Source organism: Lepisma saccharinum, chromosome 28 (assembly GCF_977018435.1).
Source record: "Lepisma saccharinum chromosome 28, izLepSacc3.1, whole genome shotgun sequence".
NCBI lineage: Eukaryota > Metazoa > Arthropoda > Insecta > Zygentoma > Lepismatidae > Lepisma > Lepisma saccharinum.
In genome coordinates, this window is record NC_139256.1 from 23,990,385 (window position 1) to 24,002,954 (window position 12,570).

The 12,570-nt window shown below is 35.9% G+C and overlaps 1 protein-coding gene across 1 annotated transcript in view; it reads right to left on the reverse strand.

Annotated features, from left to right (window-relative positions):
* LOC145980858 (uncharacterized) overlaps window positions 1-12,570 on the reverse strand; it is a 93,667-nt gene that overhangs the window by 28,777 nt on the left and 52,320 nt on the right. The window contains exon 5 of the mRNA XM_083113941.1: window positions 2,931-3,104. Within this exon, the coding sequence (XP_082970067.1) occupies window positions 2,931-3,104 (174 nt within the window). The remainder of the gene's footprint in view (window positions 1-2,930; window positions 3,105-12,570) is intronic.

The window sequence follows — 12,570 nt, forward strand, 5'->3', positions numbered from 1 at the left end:
AACGTTAACGTGTTAGACACTTGAGAAAAATGCTAAACAAAGTTACATGATAGCGCGAAGATGAATAAAAAACCCGTTATAACACCATTAAGCCTTGTTTGCAAGATATGAAAAACTCAATATGCTGACCAAGGCAGAAAATTATTTTATTATGAAACATAAATTAAACGTTACGTTTCAACCTTCTAGCAAGGTCTTCCTCAGACTTTGTACCAAGTACAAATGAAACAAGGTGTATATATATCTTTCTGTTTTGTACCTTGTTTCATTTGTATTTGGTACAAAGTCTGAGGAAGACCTTGCTAGAAGGTTGAAACGTTACGTTTAGTTTATGTTTCATAATAAAATAATTTTCTGCCTTGGTCAGCATATTGAGTTGTTTTTTTTTTTAAAAAAAAAACCGTTTACGGCCACAGTACTGATACACAAACAGGGGCGTAGTTAGGTAGAGGCTAAGCCTCCACAGAGCCTGGCATTAGGCCCCCAAACGCATGAGGCATATATGCACAATATAATTAAGGAAATAGAAAGTCACACATAAGGAAAGAAGTTCAAATTATGTTTTGAAGCAGGTAATATACAACGGAAGGTAGGTCCAGGATGCGATTTATTCTCTATAAAAGTTGATTTTAAACAAAATATATCACCGTTATTTCTATTGAATTCAATCTTAGAGCGCATGGTAAACCATAATGATGTTGCTATCAAAACATTGGGGTTTGACATACAGTGTTAACATAAATGGACTCTTAAAAGAGCACTTAGATAAGACAATTATATTGTGTAATATCTTAGCTTTTCCACGGAACTAAACGCAAGTGCTTCTCAGTGCTTCGCCATGAAGCATTATAATTTGTTCATTGCCATGAAGAGTGGATTACCCAATAACAACACACTAAAAGTATACCTTCTTTATCCTAAAGAAGAAATGTGTTCCTTGGCGGGGATTTGACCACAAATTTCTTTCTTTGCTTGCGTATTTGCGCAAACGTGTTGGTTTGGCTCTTCCCCCAACCTTATCTATGCCGGACATGTGACAGACAATTTTAACAGTGGCCTTCTACCATTAAAAAGGTACAGTTCAGTTTCAACTGCGGTGCTTTTGACCGCGCGCGCTTTCTCGTGTTATAGATTTAACAATAGATCCTTATTGTATTTTCCCCTATAATTATGAACCTGGAAGAGCAGGATCAAGAAGGAGGAAGAACGTGTTAAAGAGCTTGGAAGACAATTTGAAACAATAAGATGACACCTCTTTGGTGATGAAAAGTAAATCACTGTTAACTCTACGTCGGCCGTGAACACACAGTTTTGATGTGTGGAATGTGCAAATGAAAATCTTGATGGCGGTGAAGTGGCTGTGGAGTAAAGAGATGAAATAGATAATTTTGTTTAAAAAAGTAATAAAAACTGGAGTAGTAAACGTAGAAAATATACTACAAATGTAAATACATTTTAGTATCATAATTTTGTTCTTTCTAATACCTTTGCATCAAACTTATGTAAAATTGTGTTTGTTTCATAAGTACATTTTATTCTTACATAATAAAAATGAGCAGGGCCTCCCCCATGGCGCAGTGGTAGCGTCTTTGCCTTGTAATCAAGGGGTCCCGGGTTCGATACCCGGTGGAGGCACAAGTGGTTCGGATCCCACTTTAAACTGTAGGTCCAGTCACGATTAGCCTTACTGTGCATAAAGTGCACTTAAAACACCAACTCAAACCAAACCAATAAAAATGAGCAAGAACAATTACCTATTAAACTTTTGAAAAATTGTGTTTCTTTTGTATATTATCTTCTCCTTCTTCTATATATATAAAAATGGATGTATGTGTGTTTGTTCCAGCATAACTCTCGAACGCCTGGAGCAATTTCAACCAAACGTGGTACACATATCACTTGCAATCTGGAAAGAAATGCTGTGGGGTTGGGAAGGGGGTGACATGTAAAACTAATCGAAAACGACCGATGTTAGTGTGGAATCCATTGTTTTCGGGGTCGCTAAGATGAATAGTGACACTCCCAATGCCGTTCAACTCCAAGTTCATCACCGATCGGCATGGGGGGTGGAAGGGGGTGAAAAACAAAAATGACCAACATTAGAGTCGAATCCGTAGTTTTCGGAGTCGCTAAGCTAATAGGTGACATTCACAATGACATTTGAGAGAGACAGAGACGGAGACTTGCTTTCTCGATCATGATCAACAAGTCACAGGGACAGTCTATTAAGTACTGCGGAGTGGATTTAAGATCGCCATGTTTCTCCCACGGACAACATTAATAGAAGATTGGGATAAATAAATACCCGGAAAAGGCCTATTAAGCTTTTGAAAACTCGGCCAGTTTTATTCTTTGTATTAAAAATAAAAATATATATACAAAAGAAAGAAGAAAACAAAAAATACAAGAAAACTAATTTTGAAAAATATGAAGAAAAAAGCCAATAGACCTAAATATTCAAGCGCGGTCATTTTGACCGCGCTCGCCTCCTCACGTAAGATGTCGCCGCACGCGTTCTCCCGGGTTAATAAATTTGCAACCATCTATAATACTGCATTTATTCCTTTCGTAAAAGTAACACTCGACTTAAACACAATTTCATTTCTTTTGGATAAGACGATGTGGGGATCACCCACAGAATTTCCCATGGAGAATGTCCGAGATAATTTTCGTAATGGATAAATTATGTTAGCCACAGTTAGCATCCCCAAGTGTACGGACAAAACTACGCCCATGTACACAAGGTCACTGCTTACTAGAGTGGGCGTCAAATCTCCTGCATATGGCGATACCCAATAGAAGCCCACTGCAGCGGTGCCATGTCGAAATCTCACACGGAAAAGAGACAGTGTGGTTGAGCGAAACGCCTTGTCACGGTGAGCATTTGATAATATAACATATAATAAACTCAATTGGAGAAAATAATATACCTGATTATGCCAGAGGGATTGCCAGGGTCTCCTCGTCACTCCAACAACTGCCGTCGTTGTCCTCATCGTCACTGACCGCACCACTTTCGCCCTCTGTGTGTTACTGTCCTTCAAATGTATTATAATTGGGTCCAAAATTTCGTCCCGACCTAACTCCCTTACAAAATCGTTTTCCTGTAATTGTTGTGCATGTTTAACACAAGCGGTCCAAGAACACATTGTCAAGTTCTTCGTTAACAAGAGTACGTTATCTTATTGGCAGTATGAAATTCGCCACGATCGTAAAATTCAAAGACGGTTCTACGAACTACGTACGTCTATTTCAAAGTCATCTAAGTTTGTTGTTCTTTTCGGTACGTTAATGTGATTTCTAGGTGATTGAAACATGCCCCGATCCACATTGCTTTGCCCCCGAACATATGCTGGAAACAGTAGCTTGATTCACACCACACGCTTGAGCTGTTAGAGCCTGGCACTTCTTATAGTCAATTTTACTTCTCTCTTCTTCACTCGAACATTTTTTTTAAAAAAATGTACACCTGAAAAATCACCTGTCGTACTTGGATTCGTACAACACTATTTTTCCTCTCTTCTCTCGCTACCACTACCACTTGCTTTACTCAACGACATACTGCACACACCCACTAAACACACGGAAAAAACGAACAGTCACGGAATCCTCTTCGTCAACTTCTACCATCACTGGGAACGTACGTGCCGTGCCCTGTTCCCTTCGCCAGTCAGAATGTTTCAGAATGCAACAGGAACGAAGGGAGAGCAAAAAAAAATACATTGCAAATACGTTTATAATAACATTGCTTCTACAGAGGGAACGGTATAAGCTACAATCACGCTTGTTTTTCGTACATACTCGCAAATTCATTATCTTTCCATCTGTTGAACTACTGTCACTTGAAATAATCTATTTATATCCGAGCGCCTGGTACACGATTTAGTAGCGAGGTGAAACAGGTTCTGAACTAGGCAACGCCGCACGTCTGTGATTCGCTGATGCTGTTCAGCCGTTCAAGGCCGTATACAGAAGATTTGACGCGCACTCTAGAAACTGTTGTCACTATAGAATAAAGACAGACCAGTGAAAAAGTTATCTGGATTGTACAGTATTTCCGTCTAATGTCCACTCCTAACGTCAAACTCCTTCACTGTGCACTTATGTATTATTTTGTGTCGCTTTCCTTCCAATTTTGGCTAATCGTAAAGTTCAGTATGAGCGATGATGTGATGAAATTCATGAAGGAACATCACAGAGAACTCCCCTCAGGAGGGGGAGCGAAGGGGTTCTTGTGCACCCCTTAATTTTCTTCAGCACCCCCTTTTCATTTTTCAACCGAAAATACTAACTCTTCACAGGAGAAAAAGGATTGGAATAACTTAGTAATCGAACACATGTGCTTATCGGTACTAAAGAATTTGATCAAAATTATCAGCTTTAGTTGCATCGGTTGACCTTGATTTAATTCTTACCTGAAACTTCATGGCTCTTTCTTATGGGGTGGTGGCACTTCCTGAAGATGAGACAATACTATAACAGATGTCACCACCGCTTCTCCACTTTTATATACAGTGATCTCGCCAGGGTTTTTGATGACACTTTCTCCGATCCACGCCCCTTTTCCAAGTCAACAATACCTTTCTCACTCTTTGGCGAGCGATATCTATTGAGTTTGGCAAACCTTCAGCAAATGAAACGGTAAGAACTTTCCCCCACGTACAATTTTATGGCAATGCTGTAACATCAATCAGAAGAAATGAAGAAATTCGAATGGGATAATTTCCTCTAATTGAACACTCGTAACTGGTATGTAAAGATGGAATAACTGGAGTGAAATACAAATAAATTGAATAGGTTTTTAGGCTAGTTATTGTGGTGGCGCTGTTAACATACGGCACAATGGGGTCAGGTGTGTTGGGTTTTACTATTGGATACGGTAATTCAATATAACGTGCGTGACTATCTCCGAAAACAAACGCATAGATATATATATACACTATATTACGAAAGACTCCCGCACCGTGGAAGTGCGTTTTTTCTAAGGCGACATGTTTTGGGCTTCTGCTACGGGCCGAGTCTCCTTGGGGAAGCGTAACATGTTTTCTCCTGAGATTTTGACTTGTGTATGGGACCGGTGGCCACCCACCATTGTGAGGAAATTGGGGAGCTACGAAACCTACAACGACGACTGGGGGTTCGTCGTGCTGACCACACGTCAACCCGTAACTGGTCGGATGATCTTCCACTTCGGCAGGCGGGAGTGAGACCGGCAGTCGGTAGATAGGCGATGGCTTTCACAGGCTGTTGCGTCACGGGTTATAACCACCCTGCCTGAAGCTATCAAACACATTTCGGGTTATACAAATAAAAAAATACAGTTGAAGTAAGATATATGTAATAGCTCGCTCTCATACAGCATACACTTACATTTCTGCAAACGCACAAGCAACACCTCGAAGCAACCTTGCACGTAGCTGGCTTCGTACCGAACTATTTCCTTCACTTGACACTGGTACAAACGAAACAGGTAACCTCTCGCGCATGCGCGATACACAAAATCCTGTACGACAGGAAATGGTCATACATCCCTCTCCTTCAATGAAAAATTTCACGAAGGGAGTAAGTGAAATTTTACACTTTTGACATCTTCCATGAATAGTTATTACATGTATAAGTTCTAAATGTTTCACACATAGGTAATTCAAAATAAAATTAAATTTCCATGATACACAAAAAATAACTCAAATTTTTGTTTCTTAATTTTTAAAGCTGATTGATTAATTCATCAAAAGAATTCAAGTCTTGTATCAACCCAAAAATAAATCATGATTATCATTATAACAAATATCTGTGTTTACAAACAAAATATCAAAATATGTAGAATACATATCTGCATACAACATATTTATCTATACTTTCATTTGAATAAATGCTTGTATAACTCTGCGTTTAACTTTTCTAATTGTTTTAAATAATAATCTCTCTTCTCACTTGAACATTTCCATATTCTCAAGTTATCACTATGATGATTATCACTAATATTACCAGTTTTTTAGTCTATTAACTTGAAGATATTAGTTGCTTTGTTGCAAACTACTAAATATGGACCTTCATAAATTTCACAATATTTTTTGATACGATTCCCTAGAATATTACTAAGGTAGTGAGTTTTGATAAATACTAAATCTAAAACTTTAATCTCAGCTCTATTCTCTTGCCTTACATTATATCTTTCATTCCTTTTCTTTTTTATCTCTAATTCCTCAACAGAAGTCATATATAATTTATTTTTCCATTGTGGAACTTCATTGAGGGGTACTTGAAAGTGATTCAGAGTACATGATTCCAGATTTCTATTAAGTTGTAATTCAGATGGAGCATACCCTAAACAAGTATGTATGCTATCATTGAGTAAACTCACAATTATATCAATATACTTGGGCCAATCTTGATGTTTTTCTTTACAAAATACACGCATTAGTCTGTTTAGTTCACAATGACTGCGTTCAACCAAATTAGAATTTGGATGGTACATAGGAGTGTATGTTAACTTAATACCTAGGTTAGTCAAAGTATTTACATATTTCTTAGAATGGAACACTGCAGCATTATCGCTTACTAACTTATGTGGAATACCAAAGTGTCTTATATATCCTTCTAAGAGGACTTTCACAATACTATCAGCTGTACTAGATCTCATTGGATAGGCAAATAAATACCTTGTATTAGCATCCTGCAATGTTAACAAAAACCTTTCTCCTTTTGAGCTTCTAACCAAAGGACCTTGAATATCTAAAAATAAAACAGTTTCACCTCTGTTATAATGTAACTGAAAAGTTCCTTTAGGCGGATGCCTGTTTGGTTTTGTTTTCATACAAATCTCACAGTCTTTAACATAACTAAAAATATCTTTTCTCATACGAGGCCAGTAATAAAGTTTCCTCATTCTTCTAAGAACTTTATCACCACCAAAGTGGCCCATGTTATCATGATAATTTCTTAATAATACAGAAATCAAAGATTGAGGTATACATATCTTCCATGAATTTTCAAAATGAAAATCTCTCATTAACAAAACTCCATTACATATTTTATAATATTTCTTCCAATGTCTACATTGTCTTGGCAAATTCATATTCAAACCTTCAGGATTGTTTCAATAATTAATGATAGTTTGAAACACTTCATCATTACATTGTTCTTGCACCAGTATTTCTACTGGTATATCCAAAATTTCATTTCTCAAGACCATATTATTGTTAACATGAACCAAAACAGGTTCAGATCCTTCAAAATGTCTTGATAATAGATCTGCGAGATCATTATCAGAACCTCTACAATATTCCACTGTAAATTGGTATTTCTTAAGCTGGAGAGACCATCGCAACAAACGAGGGTCCCAATTCTTTGAGTGTTTTAACCAAATAAGACATTTGTGGTCACATACTATTGTGAATTCTCTTCCTAGAAGATATTGGCTACATTTTTCTATACAGAATAATAAACTTAGACACTCTAGTTCTGTTATGGTGTAATGCTTCTCATGATTTCTTAATGTACGACTCATGTAACTTATTACCCTTTTTTCACCATCAACAATTTGAAATAAATAACCTCCAATGCCAAGTAAGGAGGCGTCTCCTTGGACATAAAATCTTTGATGAATATCTGGATGGAAAAGTTTAACATCATTTGAAATTGCTTCTTTCAGTAAATCAAAACTTCTTTGTTCTTTCTCTGTCCACACCAACTTCTTGCCTTTTCTTAATAATTCATACAAGGGAGTACATATAACAGCAAGATTTGGAATAAATTTCCTCATCCATGAGAAACTACCAATGATTTTTTGGAGTGTTTTTATATTTTTTTGGAGCTCGAAGATCAAGAATAGCTCTTACTCTTTCGGGGTTTACATGAATACCAGTTCTATCAATAATATGACCTAAGTACAGTAATCTTTCTTTACAAAAATATGTCTTTTTCAGGCGTATAGTCATACCAGATTCTTGCAATTTGCAAAATACTTCTCTTAAATGCTTAAGATGAGCTTCAAATGTACTACTACGAACACATAAATCGTCAACATATATTATTACATTATCAGAGAGTGTATCTCCAAGCACTCTACTCATTGCCATGGTGAAAGCCTGCACACCATTGCAAGTACCAAACACAAGTCTTTTATATTGATATTGTTTCCCCTCAAAAGAGAATGCAGTATATTTTCTTGATTTTTCAGAGAGTAATACCTGATGGAATCCAGCTGACATATCAATCAGAGTAACATAAGGTTTATCCATAAATCCTTGAACTGCATCTTCAATATTTATAGGTCTAATCTGGCTAATCTTCTGATGCTTATTAATATTACGAAAATCTGTACATATGCGTATACTTTTATCTGCCTTAAGTACTACCACAAGAGGATTAAGATATGGGGAATCACACTGTTCAATAATATTCCATTCCAATAACTTATTGATATAATCACGTACAGCTTGTCTGTAGTGATATGGTATAGGATAAGGTTTCGTAACAAGAGGTTCATCTGTATTAAGTTCTATGCCATGGATGTATTTATTACAATGACCTGGTTTATCATCAAATAAACTTTGAAATTCTACTAGTAAATCAAATAATTTCTCTTTTTCATTGTCAGTTAAAATCTCTGCTTGCAAAGTCTTATTCCTTAAATCACTAATACTAGCAACTGTTTCACTCATTTCAGATTTTGTCATTATTCTGAGGCAATCATTTTCTAAATTATTTTCAGATTCAACATAAGTGCATGAAATTGGAATTAACTTAACTAAATGTGAACTTTCTTCTGAGTTAAACATCATAGCATTATCTCTGAAGTCAATCTGAGCTTCTATACTATATAAAAAGTCTAAACCTAACAACACATCAATTGATAAATCTCTTACAACAACAAACTGGATTAGAAAATCAATGTTATCCATTTCAAGATTTACACAGAATTTACCTAACACCTTTTGCTTCCTTTTACCAGTATAATCAAGTAAAATTATGTCTCCTACAAGATCAAGTTTAGGACTCTTTACTTCAGACGTTATTTCTCTCCATCTTTTCTCTGACATAAGCGAAATTTCACATCCAGTATCCAATAAACATCTATTCTTTACTCCATTAATGTTCGCAAAAAGAAATGTAGTACCTTTTATCTTATTTCTTAAATTCACAGGTAACACCATATTACTTGAGTTATACTGTGCTTCATTTTCCAATATATCCTCGTAAAAATCAATATCTATCGTACATACAGTTTTCAATTGAGCTTCACTCATCTTCGGTTTAGATATTACATTATAAACCTCCTTTACATGAGTTTCAATGTCAGAATTAATTACAGACACAACAACATTGTCTTCATCTATGCTACTATGTGTCGTCGTAACAGTAGACTCGCATCTTAGTTTAAAGGTTGTGATTGCATGAACAAAGGTGCATTCGCTCTAGGCGAAGAATCTACATTTACTGTTTCTGTGTCTTCAGAACAAGATCTCAGTCCACTAATTTGAGAATTTCCTAATACAGACTCTCTCATAAATCTACTATGACTATTATTTCTAACTTGAATATTGTTATACGGTACTGTATTTGTACTACTATTTCGATAACTAGTTCCACTTGCAATTCTCTCATTACTATCGTGTTTAATAATGTCATCATTACTAACATCGTAACTATATCTACTTCTTCTACTTATATTTGAATCATTCCCACTTCTATTAGGTAGTCTATAACTTGATTGAGGACGGTTAGGACTTTGAACCCATAACCTTTATCTGACATTCCCATTTCGGTTAGACATGTTTTGATCTCTATTAACATTGCCACTATTTTCATTCACATAATTTCTTTGAAAAGAGTTTGTTATAGGTAGTTTATTCCTAACTGTATCACCTTGTACAATTTTCACTTGTCTTACACCTACAAATCTACCATCTCTTTTTGTTTCTTGTTCATACCCTGTATATAATGCTTCATGTCTAGCTACAAGCTCAGCTGCTACATTCAAACTTATGTATGGCTGATTTAAAATAGCTTCTTTTACTTTTACAGGTAACTGTTGAGCTACTAGAATTATCTTTTGTTGATCACTCATATCAGGCTGTATAATGTTTAACAGATTAATCTGAGACCAAAAGTAACTCAAAAGATACTGTTTTAACTCTTTAGAATACCTTTTACACAAAATATTAGCTAAAAGAGTCGATTTCCATGAAGAACTCTCGAATACATTTAAAAACATAAGCTTAAATTCATCATAACCACATATTTGTGCTTTCTCTTGTAAGTACCAGTTTTTAGCAACTCCTTCTAATAACAATGGAATGTATCTCATGTATTCATTTCTCGACACATTCAACATTTCAAACCTATCTTCCACTTCCTGTAGGAACTGGGAAGCTAAATAATCGGTTCTTGTTGCATTAAACTTAGGAAATCTATCTACATCAGAATATTTTAATATTCCTTGCTTTAATTTTTTTTTTACCTTCTAAGCCTTTGTTGTGAATCACTATCAGAACTATTATACTCTGTTACATTTACTTTACTTAACCTACTATCACGTTTACTTTCAGTGTTTTTGCCATATGGAAATCCTACATTTATATCAGCCTTATCTTTATTTCCTTTCACTTTTGCTTGATATTCAGAACCTGAAGAAATACTTTCAGGATTATATTCCTTTTCAACATAATTTTGTGTTTTTCTGTACGTAATATGTTCAGATACTTTTCTCGGAAAAGATACCTTATTTTCATTCTTAGATTTCGATAAAGAACTTACATCTATTCTGGATTCTCTATCTACGTATGTGTTACAAGGAACATTCATACTAGACGAAATGTTATTTAAACTAAGTTTCAACATGCCTATTTCATTGCTCAAATCTCTTAATTGATATTCCATGCCAACGCATTTCCCTTCTATTACGTCAATTTTATGTGTAATATCAGAAATTTGCTGAACACAGCCTTTTACAGTAGTATCACATTCTGTAATTTTACATTTGGTAGACTGCACACTTTGATTCAAATCTTGAAAAGTATGACCTACTTTTGTATTTAATTCGTTAAATTCTTTAGCAAGATCTTGTAAATGAACATCTTAATTATCTGACCTTACTTTTAATTCTTTCGCACTATATTCATTACTCTTAACAAGATCGAACAAACTAGCAAACTTAGCCTGATCTTTATCCATTGCTTTCTTTATTTCAACAAACACAGTTTCGTTTTGCTTTACTTTATTGTCAAAAACTTCTCGTAATTTAATGTTTTGTGCATTGGAATTACCTGCAATCTCATTAATTTTACCTTCTAAATGATTACGTAATTCTAAAACTTGTTGTTTGAACACACCTGTACATTCTTTCATATTTGCTTTATCGTCGGCTATTTTCTTTTCTATTCTATTTTCCAACGACACAAAATCTTCTTGAAGTAACTCAACCTTTGCATTCAGGTTATATTCAATTCTCACTATTTCACTTTTTACGACATCAATTTCTTGCTTCAACGAGGTTTCAACTTTGCACACACTTGAATTAATTCTTTCTTCAACGTGTTTAGTTTGCTGGATTAACTCCTTACCTTGTTCTCGTAATTGTCCCTGCATCTCGTTGCTCTGCTCTTGTAGTTTTTCGAACATACGAGTTTCCATTTGCTTTAAAAGCTGCTCCATTTCTTTCGCCTTTCCTGACATGATTACTGCACTGCAACGTCTTCGCGCACAGCTGACGAGGAAAAAAACTGAATCGCAAAGGTCACGTGGTCGCTACACTGCCAGTCGCTCTCTATCTTAACAGTCCATACGCGCTGAGTAATGCTCGTTCGTTTCGAGTCCCTGTGACGGGTACGCCAAACTTTGTATAACCACCCTGCCTGAAGCTATCAAACACATTTCGGGTTATACAAATAAAAAAAATACAGTTGAAGTAAGATATATGTAATAGCTCGCTCTCATACAGCATACACTTACATTTCTGCAAACGCACAAGCAACACCTCGAAGCAACCTTGCACGTAGCTGGCTTCGTACCGAACTATTTCCTTCACTTGACACTGGTACAAACGAAACAGGTAACCTCTCGCGCAAGCGCGATACACAAAATCCTGTACGACAGGAAATGGTCATAGGGTTATATTTCGAAAGGATGTAAATTTGTAGTGCCTGAATTATACCTACATTTTCTCTAACAAGGGAGGTTATCTTCCCCTCTAATGTCAAGATGAGGACAAATTGAAGTGGGGATCTGACCCCTGTGTTAAAGGGGAGGTTTTGTCCCCTAAAACAGTCTTTTAGTCGTAACAAAAAACACGTATTTCTTCCTTTGGGCTATTCTATATACCTTCCAAGTTTCATGGAAATCGGAGGGGGACACATGGGTCAGATCCCATCTCAATTTGTCCTCATCTTGACATTAGAGGGGAGGTTTTGCCCCCTAAAACAGTTTTTATCCGTAATAAAAAAAATCGTATTTCTTCCTTTGGGCTATTCTATACACCTGCCAAGTTTCATGGGAATCGGAGGGGGACACTTAGATAACCCCCCTTGTAAGTCTGAAGTATTTATGTGTTTATATTTTCATTATTTT